The sequence below is a fragment of the Scylla paramamosain genome, chromosome 11 (assembly GCF_035594125.1).
Source record: "Scylla paramamosain isolate STU-SP2022 chromosome 11, ASM3559412v1, whole genome shotgun sequence".
Classification (NCBI taxonomy): Eukaryota; Metazoa; Arthropoda; class Malacostraca; order Decapoda; family Portunidae; genus Scylla; species Scylla paramamosain.
In genome coordinates, this window is record NC_087161.1 from 10,785,786 (window position 1) to 10,804,545 (window position 18,760).

Sequence of the window (18,760 nt, forward strand, 5' to 3'; positions counted from 1 at the left end):
CTCTCTCTCTCTCTCTCTCTCTCTTGCATTTACTTACTAGGTATTGACAGCCTCTTGAGAAATATGTAGACCTAAGAGTTCGGTGCCCTCCAGCATGTGACATACTTCACGAAAAGTTGATGCTCCTGTTAACAAAATAAAATGTTATAAAAATTATATAATTATCACATATATTGCTTAGTTTCAGGAAATAAATATTGTATCATTAGTCAAATACATCAACCAAATAAGTAATATTTTAATCTGTAACAGAGTGTTCGTCTGTCTAAGCTCTCTACTTTGTCTAGAGGGGAAGTTGGTATATATTTGGAAAATTAAAAGAATCTGATAGGAACTTGAGTAAATTAGCATATACAATTGGTATGCTGCTTACATTCAGAACAGAACACAAATATATTTTCTAAAATACCTCCTTAAGTTTCCCTTAACTATGGAAGTGACAAAATTTCTGACATCTAAAGAGTCCTTTAGAATAACTAGAACCACTACACCATTCCTAATGACCAAACTAAAAACATCATGGGATCAGACCTTACAGATGAACTTTATGATCAACGGCATCTACTTGACAAAAGAACTCAAAACAGAAAGTAAAAATGAGATCCCTAGATCAACCATAATACAGCAGGGAGCAGACTTGCATATTTTACTTCGGCAAAATCACCTATCTGCTGGGCGGACATTTCCCATGAGAGAGAGAGTGCGTCACGCGCTGCCGGCAGTTGTTTGCTGCTCGCCGCGTCGGGCAGACACGGTCATTCTGGGTCATACGGACTCCCAAGTTTTTGCTGTTTTCTTTCAGATAAGGCCACGATACTTGTTACGCAGGTACAGTGCCTTCAACTTCGTTACCCGTTTTTGGGGCGAGTTGTATTATTGGTATATCGGTCTCCACTGACGATGGAACTGTGTGGGAAGCTTACGGCTTTGTTCTCCTTATCGCAGTGCGGCAGCCATGTCGGAGTCTGGTGAAGCGTCCTCTGCCTCTCGATCCCCTTCCCCTCCTGCCCCACGTGCCTTCTGTGGGCCTTCTCCTCTCCCTGGGTCCACTGTTCGCCCTCAAGATGACGACGACAGGCACAGGGATCATTCATCTCGTCGCTTGAGTGGGAGGCATGGTTGCGTGAGATTACGTAACAGTGCTGACGCACGTGGTTCCCGCGGCACTTCTCCTGCTCCTCCCCCTTGGTCAGTTGTGTTGGACGCCTTGGCTGATTTGCGGGGTGAAGTGGAGGCCTTGCAGGCAGACAGACGGCAACTACCACCCCCTACTGGGTCGGCGCAGGTGACTGTGGAGGACAGTACTCTGGGGGGCTGGGGTTTGTCGCCTCCTTGTTCTGCCACTTTTTCTGGTTTCTCGGCCAGGATGAGTGAGGATGAGGCAGTGTCGATGCCTGCCGCCCCTGCTGACAGCACCTTAATTCAGGGCACTAAGGCCTTTGGTCCTTCTGACACGGTGGTTGCTGACATTGACAATAGAGTGGCAGAGATGGTAAACTTTCTCTTTGATAATGGTATGAGAGAGGAGGACTACAAGGCCACGTGTGAGGACGATGTTGTCAAGAGGCCTAATAACTGCCATGCTCTTGCGCCAGTGGAATGCAACCCACAGGTGTTGGAGGCCCTGAAGCTGGATGCCAGGAAGACAGACTTCCGCTTGAAGGAGGTAAATAAGGACATCCTGCGGGCTTCAACCATTATCACCAAATCCTTAGTGGCACTGGATAATTTGGCTGAACAGGAAAGTAACCCCAAGTTGGCACATGAGGTGAGCATGCTAAATGGTGTATTGGCATTGCTAGGCAATGCCAATCACAGGAACAATTTGGCCAGGCGTTTTGTCATGAAACGCGAGATAAACTATAAATATGCTCATCTTTGTTCAGATAAGGTGCCAATTACTCGCTTTCTGTTCGGTGACGATGTGTCCCAGTCTGCCAGACAAATTGAGGAAGCGGAGAAACTGCGGAGTAAGTTCTCGCAGAAAAAGCCTGCCTTTACTAGCAAGTTCGCAGGTAAACGCCCTGGTGGATATTGGAACAAGCCTGCTAGTAGGGGATATTACGCCAGGTTCCAACCCTACGGGCAACAGCGGTATGGCTCCAGGGCTGCCCCACGACTGCCTTCCACTCGTCAGGATGTGGAGCCAAAAAACTCCAAGGGACGGGGCGGCCGCAGCAGGCAGCCCCAGTAAACTTACAGGCAAGTGCATGTTTTGAAGCTGGCAGACTACACTCTTTCCTGCATGAGTGGCGTAAAATTACCAGTGACCCTGTCATTTTGGATATTGTTCAGCATTGCCACCTTGATATTGATGTCGATAGTGTTCATCCTTTATTTTTTAATGATTTGGAATACAGGTTCAACACTGTGCAACAGGGGATAATTTCTGGAGAGATCAAAAAACTTTTACAGCTTAAAGTCATTAAAGTCACACACAAACAAACTCAGCAGGTTATCTCTCCTATTTTTTTGCGAGAAAAGAAAAACGGGGAATTTCGCCTGGTTCTTAACTTGGAGAGGTTAAACAAATACATACCATATAAACATTTTAAAATGGAAAATTTTGAACAGGCCATCAGGCTCATCAACCAGGGTGATTTTTTGGCTTCTGTCGATCTCAGGCATGCTTATTATTCTGTTAGGGTTGCAGATGAGCAACAACGATTTTTATGTTTTACATGGCAAGGTGTTATCTATCAATTCACCTGCCTCCCTAATGGCATTTCTGAGGGACCTCGGCTTTTCACCAAACTGATGAAGCCAGTCTTTGCTACTTTAAGGCAGGAAGGATACACTATCACCAGCTTTATAGATGACACATTAATTTGCAGTAACTCTTACTCAGGATGTCTTCAGGCGATTCAGGCCACCATTTCTCTGTTGCAGAGGTTAGGCTTTTGTATCAATATGGAGAAGTCTGTTCTCACCCCCACACAATGTATTGAATACCTAGGCAATGTTATTAGCACCAAGTTCATGACTGCCTCTTTACCTGAGCGTAGACTAATCAAAATTCACCAAGGATGTGCAGAACTTTTGTGTAAAGATGTTGCCCCCATTCGAGAGGTGGCCAGGGTGATCGGCCTCATGGTGGCTGCGATCCCAGCAGTGGAGTTAGGTAAACTTCACTACAGGAAGTTGGAGGGGGGAAAAAAAAATTGCCGCTTTGAAACAGGAGTATGGTACCCAGATTTGGGATTGGTGTCTGGAACATGACTCATGGGTTACATGCTCGCACATACCGGGGAAGGACAACACCTTGGCTGATGTAGCCTCTCGCAAGATTAATGACAGACATGAGTGGAAACTCGACTCACACATTTTTACTACCTTGTGTAATGTTTTTGGGACACCGTCCATTGATTTATTTGCCTCAAGGCTTAACAAACAGGTTAATACATTCTGTTCGTGGTTGCCAGATCCGGAGGCTAAATATTTTGATGCTTTTTCCTTAGACTGGTCAAACTTTGATTTGTCTTACATTTTCCCCCCATTCTCATTAATTGCTAGGTGCCTTCAGAAGTTACGTGCGGAGCAAGCACGAGGCTGGATGGTGGTTCCTCTGTGGCCGTCCCAGTTTTGGATGGGCATGCTGCTCCAGTTGCTAATAGACTTCCCACGTTTGATAACGAACAGGAGGAATGTTCTAACACACCCGTCCACAACAGATCCACACCCTATCATGTCCCACACGAGGCTCATGGCATGCCTTCTGTCAGGGAAAAATTGCAGAAACGAGGAGTTTCGCCGGCTGCTGCGGACATCATACTTGCCTCCTGGAAACCAGGTACTGAGAGGCAATACCGCCCACAAGTCCAGAGGTGGTCGTTGTTTTGTGGTAGACGGAATGTCGATCCCACTTCTCCAACTGTAGGTCACATTGTAAATTTTTTGACGGAATCCTTTGACAGGGGTGTGGGTTATGAGTGTGTGAACACTGCGAGGGGTGCCCTGTCTTCTCTCGGCATTGTGGTGGACGGATGCAGGGCAGGAAATCACCCTTTGGTCATCCAATTCATGAGAGGGGTTTTCAATCTTAGAACTCCTCAGCCCAGGTACACTGACACTTGGGACGTCCAACCTGTCTTAGAGCAACTAAGGTCCATGTTCCCCTTACATGCATTAACCCTTAAAGAATTAACGCTAAAATTGGTTATGATGATGGCCTTAACTCAAGCTGCCAGAATTCAAACTTTACAACTACTGTTAATCAGAGACATGCTCATTAATGAACACTCCATTTCAGTACAGTTGGGGGGCACTCTTAAACAATCCAGACCAAATTTTAACATCAACAGGGTCACATTCCATCGTTACCCTAAGGATCCACGATTATGTGTCTGTAGCACTCTCCTGAGGTACATTGATGTGACTAAAGAGCTTAGACAGGATGAGATGCACACTGATACCAGGCTCCTCATTAGCTTCATAAAACCCCACAAATCAGTTTCCAAAGACACTATTGCCCGTTGGGTCAGGACCATTCTCCGCATGTCCGGCATAGACATCTCAAAGTTTTCCGCTGGTAGTGTGTGGCCAGCAGCAGCTTCAAAAGCTGGAGTGGCGGCTGTCCCTGTTGCATGCATTATGGCTAAGGTGGGCTGGTCTAGGGAATCTACCTTTGCAAAATATTATAATAAGAACATTGTGGCTGCTTCTGACCTCTTTCAGGATGCAGTGCTAGAATAAGACATGATTTGGGTTTGTTGCTGCACTCCAGTGTTGCAGTACACGGATATTTTAAGTATTTAGTATCTAGTACCTTAGGTTTACCTTATGATGTGAACTGTTACCATATTTCAACATTGTTTGTAGATTGGATTAAGTTGGATGCAATGTACCTTATTTTATACACCAATTGTATGATTGTCTCATGTACAAGATCCTTCCATGGAATAATAGTTATAGTACTGTTTCTTGTGGGGTATTTCCTTTTCCTCTCTACTATTGCATCCTCCCTCGTCATCCACATGGCTTCAAAGCCTCATGGGAAATGTCTGCCCAGCAGATAGGTGATTTTGCCGAAGTAAAATTAACAAAGTACACGAGACTTACCGTAGGTCAGTTGAAGTGTACTTCTAATTTTTCGAGGCAAATCACCTCTGCTGGTGCGGAGGTTTCACATGCCCTCCTCTCCCTCCCTACCTTAAGCTCTACAGGTTACTTAATTTCCTAATTGGTTCATCATGTGGATGTCGAGTCCTTGCTTTAAAGTCTGCCAGCAGCGCGTGACGCACTCTCTCTCTCATGTGAAACCTCCGCACCAGCAGAGGTGATTTGCCTCGAAAAATTAGAAGTACACTTCAACTGACCTACGGTAAGTCTCGTGTACTTTGTTAATTTTTAGTGATGACAGTAGTAATGTATATGGAGCTTGTGCTTACCTTTGTAACAATGGGCAAGGGAATCTGATAATAAATAAAGCAAAGGTTGTACTTCATTCATGAAGCCTGTGCAGTGTAATTAACATAAAGAGTATTAATATATGATGTGACATGTGACAGCCAAATCACCCTATATTGGCTACAAAGTCAAAAGGCATTATCTATATACATGGCCAAGTGGATACAAGAAATCAACCAACTCATTCCCAACATAAAGGTGAACTATGTGATGACTAAGGATAATCCAGTGTATCTCCTAACTCAGGCAATAAGCCCAGATGGCCTGAATTATTCCTCTATGTGTTGGGAAGGCCCCTCATGGCTGCCCCATAAGACTGAGTCATTTAAAGTGCAAACTGACATGGCTCAACCAGCTGAAACCGAAATAATTGTAAATACAGTCACAATACCACCTAAATTGATGGAATGGGTAAGATATAACAAGTATGACAAATGCTTACAGATATTAATATGGGTATTTTGCTATAAAACTAACTTAAAGGCTAAAGCAAAGGTCTGACTATCATTACTGACCCAAACATATGAGTAAGGGAAATGAGGGCAGCAGAACAGGAGTTGATTAAACTTATACAAAGGGAAGAATTTTTCTAAAGAACACATCTTCCTCATAAAGAAAGTTGATAAGCCATCATATACCAACATAATGCTCCAGCTAAGATTATACCAAGAAAATGATAAAATGTAGTGGTAGAATATAACTGGCTAACGCACTCGAGTCAACCAAACATCCAATCCTACTACCTGGTAGGATTGGATGCTTGGTTGACTCGGGTACGTTAGCCAGTTGTATTCTTTTGTAGTGTATTCACCTAGTCGTGGTTTATGGGAGGGGAATAATCTCATAGTATCCCGTCTCAGTATCTATCCAGTTTGGTCTTAAAAGCATGGACAGTTTTGGTATTAACAATGTCTTCACTGAGTTCATTCCATTTGTTCACACTTTTGTGATGAAAAACTATATTTCTTGATGTCTCTTCTACAGTTAACTTTCTTCAACTTCTTACTATGTCCTCTTGTTTTCTATGTGTCTAAATTTCTTTGTTTACATTTTCTATACCATTTATCATTCTATAGATGTTTATTAAATCCCCTCTCTCCCTCCTATTTTCAAGGGTAGGAATTTCCAACATTCTTAATCCCTCTTTGTAGGTTGATTTACTCAACTTCAGAACCATCTTAGTGACTGCTCTTTGTACTCTTTCCAATTTTATATTCCTCTTTGTATGAGGAGACCACACCACTGCCGCATATTCCAATCTTGGTCTTATCATGTAAATCAACAACTTTTTATCATTCCTTCATCCAAATATGGGAATGCCATTCTTACTCTTTTCAACAAATTCATTGTCTCTCCAGTAATTTTATCAATGAGCCTGTCCGGAGTCAAATTTTCACTAAGTTACTCCCAAATCCACTTCTTCTTTTGATTTCTTTAACTTCAAAACATCCATCTCATAATGATATTGTATTCTTTTCTTACTTTTATCAAACTCCATTACTTTAAATTTACTTAAATTGAATTCCATTTGCCAAGATTTACTCCATCTATTTATCTTATTTAAATCATCTTGCAGTACCATACAATCATTTACATTTTCTACCCATCTCATCAGCTTAGCATCATCCACAAATAAGTTCATATAACTACCTATTTCTTCATTTATGTCATTCACATATATTACAAACATTATCAGTCCCAACACTGACCCCTGTGGAACACCACTAGTTACTTTCAGTCAAGATGAATTTTGGTCCTGTATTACAGTTCTCCTCTCTCTATCATCCAAATAATCCTCCATCCATTCTAGCAGTCTTCCTCCAATTTTTCCTTAGTTTTTTATCTTCCTTAGCAATCTTCAGTGTGGTACCATGTCAAACGCTTTCTTCAAGTCTAAGTAGACACCATCCACCCATCCGTTTCTCTTCTGCACAATATTGACTACCCTTGAATAAAAGGACAATAAGTTCATGGAGTATGATCTTCCCCTCCTAAATCCAAATTGACAATTTACCAAAACTTTATCACTTTCCAAGCGTTCTATCAGTCTTTCCTTTATTGTTCTTTCGCATAGTTTTCCTACAACACTAGTCAATGACACTAGTCGATAATTTAATTTAGTTTTTTTAGTGGGTTTTCTTATTTCCTCCCTATTTCCTCCTTTGGTGTAATATTTGCTCTCTTCCAATCTTTTGGTCATCTACCACAGCAGCAACAGAACAGTCAGAAAGAAAACTTGAGATGAAATTCCAGAGACAAGGATAGAAGCCATAGGAGGATAGTTTGGAAATTAAAGCTTTGTGCCTGACTCTATCAAAAGCTTTTGATATATCTAAGGTAACAGAAAAGTTTCACCAAAATCTCTAAAAGAGGATAACCATGATTCAGTAAGGAAAGCCAGATCATCAGTAAAGAGGACTTGATGGAACCCATACTGGCAGTCAGATAGTAGGTTGTGAAGTGATAGATATTTAAGAATCTTCCTGTTGAGGATAGTTTTAAAAACTTTAGATAGGCAGGAAATTAAAGCAATAAGATGGTAGTTTGAGGGATTAGAACAGTTACCCTTTTTAGGAACAGGCTGAATGTAGGCAAACTTCCAGCAAGAGGGAAAGCTGATAGACAGAGCTGAAAGAGTTTGAAGTTAAAGTTAGCATGGTTCTGGACAGAAATATATAGCACATGAGATTCTGGTGATGGAAGGCTCAAGTATCTTTTGTGGGCCACCTCTCTACTATGTATAGCACAAGAACAGGCTGTGTTAAACCAAGGTTTGGGAGGCTTAGGTAAAAAAAAAGAGTCAGGAATGTACACCTCCATGCCAGACACTATCACCTCTATTATGTGCTCAGCACACAGAGATGGGTTTCTGACATGGAAGCAATAGTCATTCCAAGGAAAATCAGCAAAATACCTCCTCAGATCCTAGCAGAGGCAAAATGTCAGAGGCACTTCCACTTAGGGGGATCCAGAGGAGGGATTGGAGCAATAGGACAAGATACAGATATGAGATTGTGATCGGAGGAATCCAATAAGAAGCATAAGCAGAAGGATTTGAGGTTAGGATAAGGTCAAGAATGTTGGGCATATCTCCAAGACGGTCAAGAATACAAGTATGGTGTTGCACCAATTGCTCTAGGTTGTGGAGGATAGCAAAGTTAAAGGGTACTTCATCAGGATGGTCAGTGAAGGGAGAGGAAAGCCAAAGCTGGTGGTGAACATTGAAGTCTCCAAGAATGGAGATCTCTGCAAAAGGAAAGAGTGTCAGAATGTGCTTCACTTTGGAAGTTAAGCAGTCAAAGAATTTCTTAGAGGAGTTAGGTGAGAGGTATACAGCACAGATAAATTTAGTTTGAGAGTGATTCTGTAGTTGTAGCCAGATGGTGGAAAATTCAGAAGATTCAAGAGCGTGGGCACAAGAGCAGGTTAAGTCATTGCACACATAAACACAACATCCAACTTTGGATTGAAAATGAGAATAGAAAAAGTAAGAGGGAACAGAAAAAGGGCTACTGTCAATTGCCTCAGACACCTGTGTTTCAGTGAGGAAAAGATGAGGTTTAGCAGAGGAGAGGTGGTGTTCTACAGATTGAAAATTAGATCTAAGACTGTGAATATTGCAGAAGTTAATGAGGAAAAAGTTGAGGGGGGTATCAAGACACTCAGGTTCGATACCAGAAGACCAGTCCAACCTGGGGACATTTGTGGTCCCCTCCCCAGATGGGGACTCCAAGGCTGGTGTAGGAATCACCATGATAACTTTTAATTTTGAGTGAAGGGTGTGCGTGTGTAATTAGGTGCTTGTAGTTTTGTGTGAAGGAAGAGAGTTGTCTTTAGAGGGCAGGTTGTGCCTGCCCCTTGTGTTGTGAGACACAAAGGAAAATGTTCAGTGAGGCCACAGCTGGGTTTAATGATAAGTTCACAGCACCCCCTGATCCATTGCTTTAGACCTCACTAGCAGTAATTATCATTTTGGCAGGTACCTACTACCTCCTCCTTATGTGTTATATTATGATTTTTTTTTTCTAGTTGCCTATGTATAAGCCTCAAAGTGCAGAAAGAAACCAAGTGTGACCTTTCATGATACTTTCTTCTATGGTTGCAATGACTGCCTTGAAACACCAGTTTCCTCACTTATTTCCTTATTTGACTTTCCATAGTGAAAGAGCATTGCTATGGATGCTATGTCAGCTTCTTTCACTTCCTTTTCACTATCCCAAAAAATGTGATCTATGTCAGGAAAAAAAAAAAAAAGAATCCCTGACCTACTCAGAACAATAGTCTGCAGACAACTGAGCAGTCACTGGCTCATGCCACTGGGGTTTCCACTCTTCTCCTTACTTGTCCCAAGGTCACCAAGACACTGCCATATCAGAGAGATGCTATGATAGTCTTTATCAAACTGGTATTTCTTGGCAGAGTAGAGTTTGCGCCAAGACCTATTGTCAGTACTGTACATAAATGAATACTGGCCATCATGACTAGATGCACCATTTGCTAAAGACATGAAACTTGCAAAGGACATTAAACATATACACCTAATGAAGGAGTCAACAAATCACACTAGAAACAAAAACATGAGAAGAAAAAGACATACAGTAAAATCCCTCTCATCCGGCATTCGAGTATCCGGCAGCTTCAAGTATCTGGCACATTTTTTCCCCGAGCCTTAAAATCAATAAAGAATCAATGTGTACTCATAAAATCGATTAAAATTCCCGCGCGAGGAATACTTTGTCACCTCGCCACCAGAGAGCACTGCTTCGTGCCACCCACAGCCCACTGCACTGTGTTTACTCAGTGACTCAGTCCCATGTGTGCACTGTTTATCGCCTGACGCCTTCATCATGCCTAAAGTTGTAGAAAAGAGGAAGCGTGTTGTGCTTACACTCAAGCAGCTGATCAGATCAGCTGCTGATTAAGATCAGCTGATCTTTGTTATGGTAAGATGCGTGAATGTAGGGTGGTGATTGTGGACATAATTTCACTTCTATTCAAGTATCCAGCAAAATTCAAGTATCCGGCATGTCGGCGGTCCCGTTGATGCCGGATAAGAGGGATTTTACTGTATTTCATAAAAAAATGGAGAGATTTTACTAAAACAATGTCATGCCCAACTTTGGGATATCATGGAAACAATGATAAACTAATTCAAAGGTGGGATAAACTGGTGATAAGTGTACTGCCAAAAAAGTTCATCCCTGCCATGGATGCTCATGGTATTAACACAAGTCAAACATGTTTCCAAAAAGTCTGAGAGTATCAACTTAAAAAAAAAAAATTCAGAAGGGTGGAATCAAAAGCTATTTGTCTCATCAGCTCTTACTGACTGTCTTCAGCCTCTCTATCACCACAGCAATGTTGCATTTCTAGCTGTCTTCTACCACTATTTTCATGCTAACTTCTCTTCTGATCTTGCTAACTGCATGGCTCCCCTCCTCCCCCGGCCTCGCTGCACAAGACTTTCTTCTTTCCCTCACCCCTATTCCGTCCACCTCTCTAATGCAAGAGTTAACCAGTATTCTCAATCATTCATCCCTTTCTCTGGTAAACTCTGGAACTCCCTGCCTTCTTCTGTATTTCCACCTTCCTATGACTTGAATTCCTTCAAGTGGGAGGTTTCAAGACACTTATTCATCAATTTTTGACTGTTGCTTTGACCCTTTTATGGGACTGGCATTTCAGTGGGCATTTTTTTTATTGGATTTGTGTTGCCCTTGGCCAGTGTCCATCCTACAAAAAAAAAAAAAAATAGCATCATTCTGCTAAAAAAAATTGTATTTGATAGAAAGAGAGAAACTGTAAGAATCACAAGGGTGAGGTTTATGAAGTGGAGGAAGACAGTTGTCCTGTCTGTTAAAAAAATACGAAAGAATAGGTGTTGAGGGAGATTCTTAAAACACACTAAGAGCTAAGAGAAAAAGCAGTTACAAGAAAAGAAAATTAAAATAATAGATAGTGGATTTCTGAAGGCGGAAAAAGATTCAGGAAAAGATTATAAACATACCTGCATTAATTCATAAGAATATTCTTGACTAACAAAACAATAGATAGAAAAGGAGATATAGAAAGTGAAGCAAAAAAGTAAGCAAATAAATATGTACCAAATTTGCAAAACATTTAAGCTACCAAAAATAACCTTAAGTGTTATTGGTGTAATTTTATAGTTCCTACCTTTCTCTTCTGAGAAGACTCCAACAACAGCAGCATTGATGAACCAAGAGGCTGGGTGCACATCTCTCTTCAGAGCCAACATGTCCTCCACTGCTCTCATATTAGCCAGTTCCACTGGGGTGCCCTGCTCCACCCTAATGAACATTCAGAACGCAAAAATTCAATATTTCACTGTCATGAATTTTGAAGTGTAAGTGATCCACAAGAAAACAGGTATTTATTTGGTGATATAGCTAACAGTTTCATAAAAAAAAATATATAAATAAAATAAAATAAATAAAAAAAAAAAATATCCTTTACCTTAAGTGATGGTTAGTATCCCTAAAGTCACAAATCCTATACTAGGGAGAATGAAGTGAAGAAAATGAAAATGGCAAACATGGATGTAGGACTGAATCAAAGCAAAAGTGAAAGTACTTTAACCCTATTGTCTGTGGCTTTCCTGGATTTTTGCTCTTCCCAGCCGGGGGATTGTGTATTAAGTACAAGTAAACATCATTGGATGAACAACATTCTATGGATCACCTTGTGGCAAAAAGGCTCCAATATATCATAGGGCATCATTCCATCTGATTACCTATTGTGTAGTACATATTATTACATGCAATATTGACATTGATTTTTCCTAACACCATTGCTCATATCTGCTTTCTCCATATCACTATTGGCATTTCACATCAGATGAATATATTCTGCACATACACACATGCATGCACATGCACATATATGAATTTAAAGTTAAGCTGGATGCTTATAGATATGGAGACAGGACAGCATGAGCATAGCTCTTTTCCTGTAAAACATAACTAGGTAAATACACACATTGTGCGTTGTTACCATGGACTGGAAAGACTTTGAAGATGCAGAAGGTGTTCGGGAAAAACAGGATGAATTTATAAGGATATATAATTCTGCTGTGGAGAAATTTGTACCTAAAGGAGGAGCGAGATGCAAAATGCCAGAGGTATCTCTGCTTAGGGGGATCCTGAGGAGGGATTAGAGTAATCGGACAAGATACAGATATGAGAATGTGATTGGAGAAGCCCAATGGAAAAGAGAAGGTAACAGCATAAGCAGAAGGATTAGAGGTTAATTTTGAGCGAAGGGTGTGTGTGTGTGTGTGTAATTAGATGCTTCTAGTTCTGTGTGAAGGAAGAGAGTTGTCTTTAGAGGGCAGGTTGTGACTGCCCCCTTGTGTTGCAATACACAAGGGGAAATGTTCAGTGAGGTCACAGCTGGGTTTAATGATAGGTTCACAGCACCCCGTGACTCAGTGCTTTAGACACCAGTGAGAGTAATCATTGTTTCAGCAGGTGCCTACTGCCTCCTCCATAGAGAAATCCATAACATGGGTCAATAGTATGGAAGATAGACCAACTGTAAACATATTCAGTGTTGTAGAATGTTTGATAGGAGATGTGAGGTCAGTAAATTCAGAAGAAATGGCAGGGGACTTGTTCATAACATCTGATATGATTTCCAATATTGTGCACCATACTATTCAGAAAACTGAGGGTATAGTTACTAATGTCTTGCTATTTCTCTATAGGAGCCACTCTTCATAATCTATGTCATTATCCACTTCCTTGTCACTTTCAAGTTCCATGGCAAGACCAGCTTCGTCACCTATCACATCTGCCAAATCTTCGTCAGGGTCTGTGTCTGTAAAGTCCATTGTAAGCACTAAGCAATCATACACCCAGTAAATGCTCCCAGTCATATAAACTGATAACCTCTCTTCTGCATGCTGTAGTGCATATTTATGAAAATTGCAAGGTTTTTTAAAAATTGCAAGGCTTTTAAGACCAAACTGGGTAGATATAGAGATGGGGATACTACGAGATTACTCCCCTCCTGTAAACCACAACTAGGTAAATACAACTAGGTAAATAGGTAAATACACACACTGCATGACAGCTGTGGCAGCCACCTTTGAATGATATTATGCAGAAGAAGAAAGGAAGCTGGACACTATACGGTTATGTCTGGTTTCATCAAGCTATCAGGTGATGGTTAGGAAAACTGAACCTACCATCAAGTTCAAAAAGCATTGCTACATCTGTAGAATATAAATTGGTTACAGTAGACTATGCACAAAATATGGAAAATAAATAAATACATAAAAGTGAGTAAACATTTCCTTTCAATTTCTTCAACTCCCTATTGTACCTAGCATTGAATTATCAGTCACTGTCTCAGAATCAGCATATTTCATTACTTTATTGGTATATGACATGTAACAATACAAAAATATGCAGGTGCTGATGAGTGATGATAATGTAAAGCTTGCCCATGTAACAAGGGAGTGCAGGGAGACAAGGAGAGCAGTGATTTCCTTTGAACTGCTAATTCAGTCATGTTCTTAATTAGCAGCAATGTCTCATGAACACCACGGTAGGCATAGTTTTCTAAAATATCACTATGGAAGCTTGATGTGTACTGATAGGAGTGGTGGCTTTACCTTTCAAGGTGGAAGCTTTTTTATGATATGTAACTCACACACACACACACACACACACACACGATAAACTACAAGAGAGAGATGGTTGGGTTGATGCAGTCTATTTAGATCTGAAAAAAGCTTTTGATACAGTTCCACATAAAAGTCTCGTATGGAAAGTGGAACATCGAGGAGGGCTAAAAGGAAAAATACTTAAGTGGATGAAGGATTATCTCCAAGGTAGGGAAATGAGTACAGTAATCAGAGATAATAAATCAAGTTGGTGCGAAGTAACAAGCGGAGTACCACAAGGGTCTGTGTTGGTACCTATAATGTTTCAGGTCTATATAAATGATATGACGGTGGTTTAAATAGCTACATTAACATGTTTGCAGATGATGAAAAATTGATGAAAGTAATAAAGAACCAAGAGGATTGTGAGGAACTACAGAGGGATATTGATAGAATTTATGAATGGAGTAAACGATGGAAATTTGAATTTAATATAAAGAAGTGCCATGTAATGGAGATGGGAAGAAGTAAAAGGAGACCTTCATGGGAGTATAAGATGGGAGGAATCACAATACCAAAGAGCAAAGAAGAAAAAGACTTGGGAGTAATAATTCAAGACACGCTATCACCAGAAAAACACATCAATGGAATATTTGGCTCTACATATAATTTGCTAGCAAATATCAGGGTGGTATTTAATTACCTAGACAAAGAAATGGTGAAGAGAATTATAACACACATGATACGCCCCAAACTGGAATACGCAGCAGTGGTATGGTCTCCACACAAGAAGAAAGATATAAGGAAATTGGAAAGGATACAAAGAACAGTTACGAAAATAATACCTGAATTGGAAGACCTAAGTTACGAGGAAAGACTGGAAGAAATTGGATTACCAACACTGCAAGAAAGAAGGGAAAGAGGAGACCTGATAACAATGTTCAAATTAATAAACAACATGGAGGAGATAGACAGAGATGACCTAGTTGTAAAAGTGGAGGAAGGAGATAGATGTACAAGGGGACATATGAAGAAATTAAAGAAGAGTCATTGTTTGGGAGATATTAAGAAATACAGCTTTCCGCATCGAACGGTTGAAATATGGAATAACTTAAAAGAAGAAGTGGTTGCGGCAAAGAGTGTGCACATGTTTAAAGAGAGATTAGATAAATTCGGGTATGGAGACAGGACTAATTGAGCTTTGGCTCGGACCCTGTACTATACAACTAGGTAAATACACACACACACACACACACACACACACACATATCATTACTATTAATGCTGTTATTATTATTATTATTATTATTATTATTATTTTTTTTTTTTATTATTATTATAATTATCATTATCATTATTATTATTGTTTCAATAGATAATGTTGAGAGAGAGAGAGAGAGAGAGAGAGAGAGAGAGAGAGAGAGAGAGAGAGAGAGAGAGAGAGAGAGAGAGAGAGCATTATGAACCTGAAGGTAGATGTTATGAATACTATTGTGGGTTTGCAATGGATAAATGCCTGCTTACTTAGCTAAGCGAGTTTTAGCCACACTGAAAAAGTATTATCAGGATCTGGGCTGAGGACCCAGCTCTCATGTATCATACCAAACACTTTTCCCAAATTCTGCCCTTTTGAAGGTGGTTTCATTTAGTGGTTAAATTTGAATGCAAAACAGGCAACAGCAAAATTATAGTTCAAAAGTAATTATTCGTAATTGTAAGGAAAACAATTGAAATTCATATCAGATGATGAAGCCAATAATTGTTTCTGTAACTTTGCAGAATCTGTGGTGATTTGAAGCCACTTAGATATCAAAATAAATTTTGAAATGAATGTTTGTTGTAAGTCGAAAGTTATTTTATTTTTTATTCTCTCTCTCTCTCTCTCTCTCTCTCTCTCTCTCTCTCTCTCTCTCTCTCTCTCTCTCTCTCTCTCTCTCTCTCTCTCTCTCTGCATAATATATATATATATATATATATATATATATATATATATATATATATATATATATATATATATATATATATATATATATATATATATATATATATAAATATATATAAATATATATATATATATATATATATATATATATATATATATATATATATATATATATATATATATATATATATATATATATATATATATATATATATATATTACTGTTTGGCTTTATACACTTACTCATAACTTTGTTAAGAAAGCAAACCTTAGTTTTACAGAAACAAATTACTGTAATGCCTAGCTGCAATAAGAAGTTAAAGTATAATAGATATCCATTTACATAAACTATAAATACATTATATACATAAAACATTGCAAGCTAATAGCCTCTGTCACCAAATAAAAGTGCAATAAATACACATTTACACTGGCTACATTATATATCCATATAACAAAGAGGGTTAACAAGCTTTCTCTGCAAATAATCCTATGGCATTCACTGTCCATATGCAAGATTTAGTGTGCACTGCATAAAAATCTATTCTCTGATCTATTATGTCAGTTCCTCCCTTAGTGAAACGATACAATTTATATATGGTGGGCTTTCTTGCACCATCATTCTTGGTAATTCCTAATACTATAGGGGGAACTGTACTGAGAAACAATACTTTTTTCTTACCATTACTTTTGGTGGGTACTACATGATAATTCAGTTATTTTTAGTCCAGTACACCTGGTATGACCTCTTCCCTTCCTATGACTACCTTTATCTCTGGTGGTATGCCTTTGCTCATGCAATCTACACCAGCAATACTTTGTGTTTGAAGGTACTCAAACAACTCTAGGCTGGTACACAGTCTGTCTAGACTAAGGACTACAGATTCTTGTACCTAACTTACAAGAACCTTCACTGTTGGAAGTGAGCCATGGATGTAGTGGGGGTCAAGGCTCTCTGGAAGGTTTACCTGAGTATGCTATCATCCTGAGGGTGAATGGAATTCTTGCTGCATTCACAAATTTATACAACAGACCATATCATTTAGGTATGCTCTTATTGTACTGCCTGAATCTTATTTGATTTCTAAAAAAATATAAAGTTTCATCAATGGTCAAGAAGTCACCTGGCTCTAACAATGAACTGGCATGGTCATTAAAATTTTAAAAAGATCCCTGACTGCAGCAAACTGGTCTTGTAGCCATCTCTGAGGTCTGGTATCAATGTTGTCAAAAGTTAGGTAAATGTAAAAATATAAATATATTCACAGACATTACTACACCAAATACAGGGTGACCAAACTTTTTCCTAAAAAGTATCTTATATTTGTTTGGTGTAATAAACCAGGTGCATACAAAAAACAAACAAGCAAAAAACTTCTCAATGCAATATATTACCCTGATGTGTGATGGGAGTCTATTAATATTTGAAGGCCTCAGAAATTTTTGCAATTAAGCCTTCAATTTTCTCATTAGTGTGGTACACAATACTGGAAATTACAATGGCTCAGAGAGAGAGAGAGAGAGAGAGAGAGAGAGAGAGAGAGAGAGAGAGAGAGAGAGAGAGAGGAATGAAGAAAGAAAGATCATTGTAACAGACAATAGTAGGATTACAATGACTCAGAGAGAGAGAGAGAGAGAGAGAGAGAGAGAGAGAGAGAGAGAGAGAGAGAGAGAGAGAGGAATGAAGAAAGAAAGATCATTGTAACAGACAATAGTAGGATTACAATGACTCAGAGAGAGAGAGAGAGAGAGAGAGAGAGAGAGAGAGAGAGAGAGAGAGAGGAATGAAAACAGAAAGATCATTGCAACAAACAATAGTAGGAGACGAGAGAGAGAGAGAGAGAGAGAGAGAGAGAGAGAGAGAGAGAGAGAGAGAGAGAGAGAGAGAGAGAGGGGCAGGCAGCAGCCAGTCAGCAGGAGTTAGCCACTCATGATATCACAGCAGTGGTTGTGGGAGGGACGAGGGGGCTAGCTAGCTACCCTCTGTGAAATAAAAACCTTGCAATCTTTCATAAATATGCACTGCAGCATGCAAAAGAGGAGTTATCAGCTTATATGACTGGGAGCACTTACTGGGTGTATGATTGCTTAGTGCTAACAATGGACTTTACAGACACAGACCCTGACTTTATAGATGACCCTGACAAAGATTTGGCAGATGTGATAGGTGACGAAGCTGGTCTTGCCATGGAACTTGAAAGTGACAAGGAAGTGGATAATGACATAGATTATGAAGAGTGGCTCCTATAGAGAAATAGCAAGACATTAGTAATTATACCCTCAGTTTTCTGATTAGAATGATGCACATTACTGGAAATCATATCAGATGTTATGAACAAGTCCCCTGCCATTTCTTCTGAATTTACTGACCTCACATCTCCTATCAAACATTCTACAACACTGAATATGTTTACAGTTGGTCTATCTTCCATACTATTGACCCATGTTATGGATTTCCCTATGGAGGAGGCAGTAGGCACCTGCTGAAACAATGATTATTCCCACTGGTGTCTAAAGCACTGAGTCACGGGGTGCTGTGAACCTATCATTAAACCCAGCTGTGACCTCACTGAACATTTCCCCTTGTGTATTGCAACATAAGGGGGCAGTCACAACCTGCCCTCTAAAGACAACTCTCTTCCTTTACACAGAACTAGAAGCATCTAATTACACACACACACACACACACCCTTTGCTCAAAATTCAAAATTATCATGGCAACTCCTACACCAGCCTCAGAGTCCCCAACTGGGGAGGGAATCACAAATGCCCTCAGGTTGGACTCC

At 39.8% G+C, this 18,760-nt stretch overlaps 2 protein-coding genes across 11 annotated transcripts in view; one reads left to right on the forward strand and one right to left on the reverse strand.

Moving 5' to 3' along the window:
- The window catches only part of LOC135104939 (uncharacterized), a 116,740-nt gene extending 111,695 nt beyond the window's left edge, over positions 1–5,045 (forward strand). The window contains exon 3 of the transcript XR_010270613.1: positions 4,059–5,045. The gene's annotated coding sequence lies outside the window, so the exon portion shown is untranslated. The remainder of the gene's footprint in view (positions 1–4,058) is intronic.
- Positions 1–18,760, reverse strand: part of LOC135104938 (thioredoxin domain-containing protein 16-like) — a 428,690-nt gene that overhangs the window by 174,106 nt on the left and 235,824 nt on the right. For all 10 annotated transcript variants that reach the window (XM_064012732.1, XM_064012729.1, XM_064012731.1 and 7 more), the window contains 2 exons: positions 11,581–11,714; positions 38–125 (listed from right to left, as the gene is read on the reverse strand). In XM_064012732.1, coding sequence (XP_063868802.1) covers positions 38–125; positions 11,581–11,714 — 222 coding nt within the window. The remainder of the gene's footprint in view (positions 1–37; positions 126–11,580; positions 11,715–18,760) is intronic.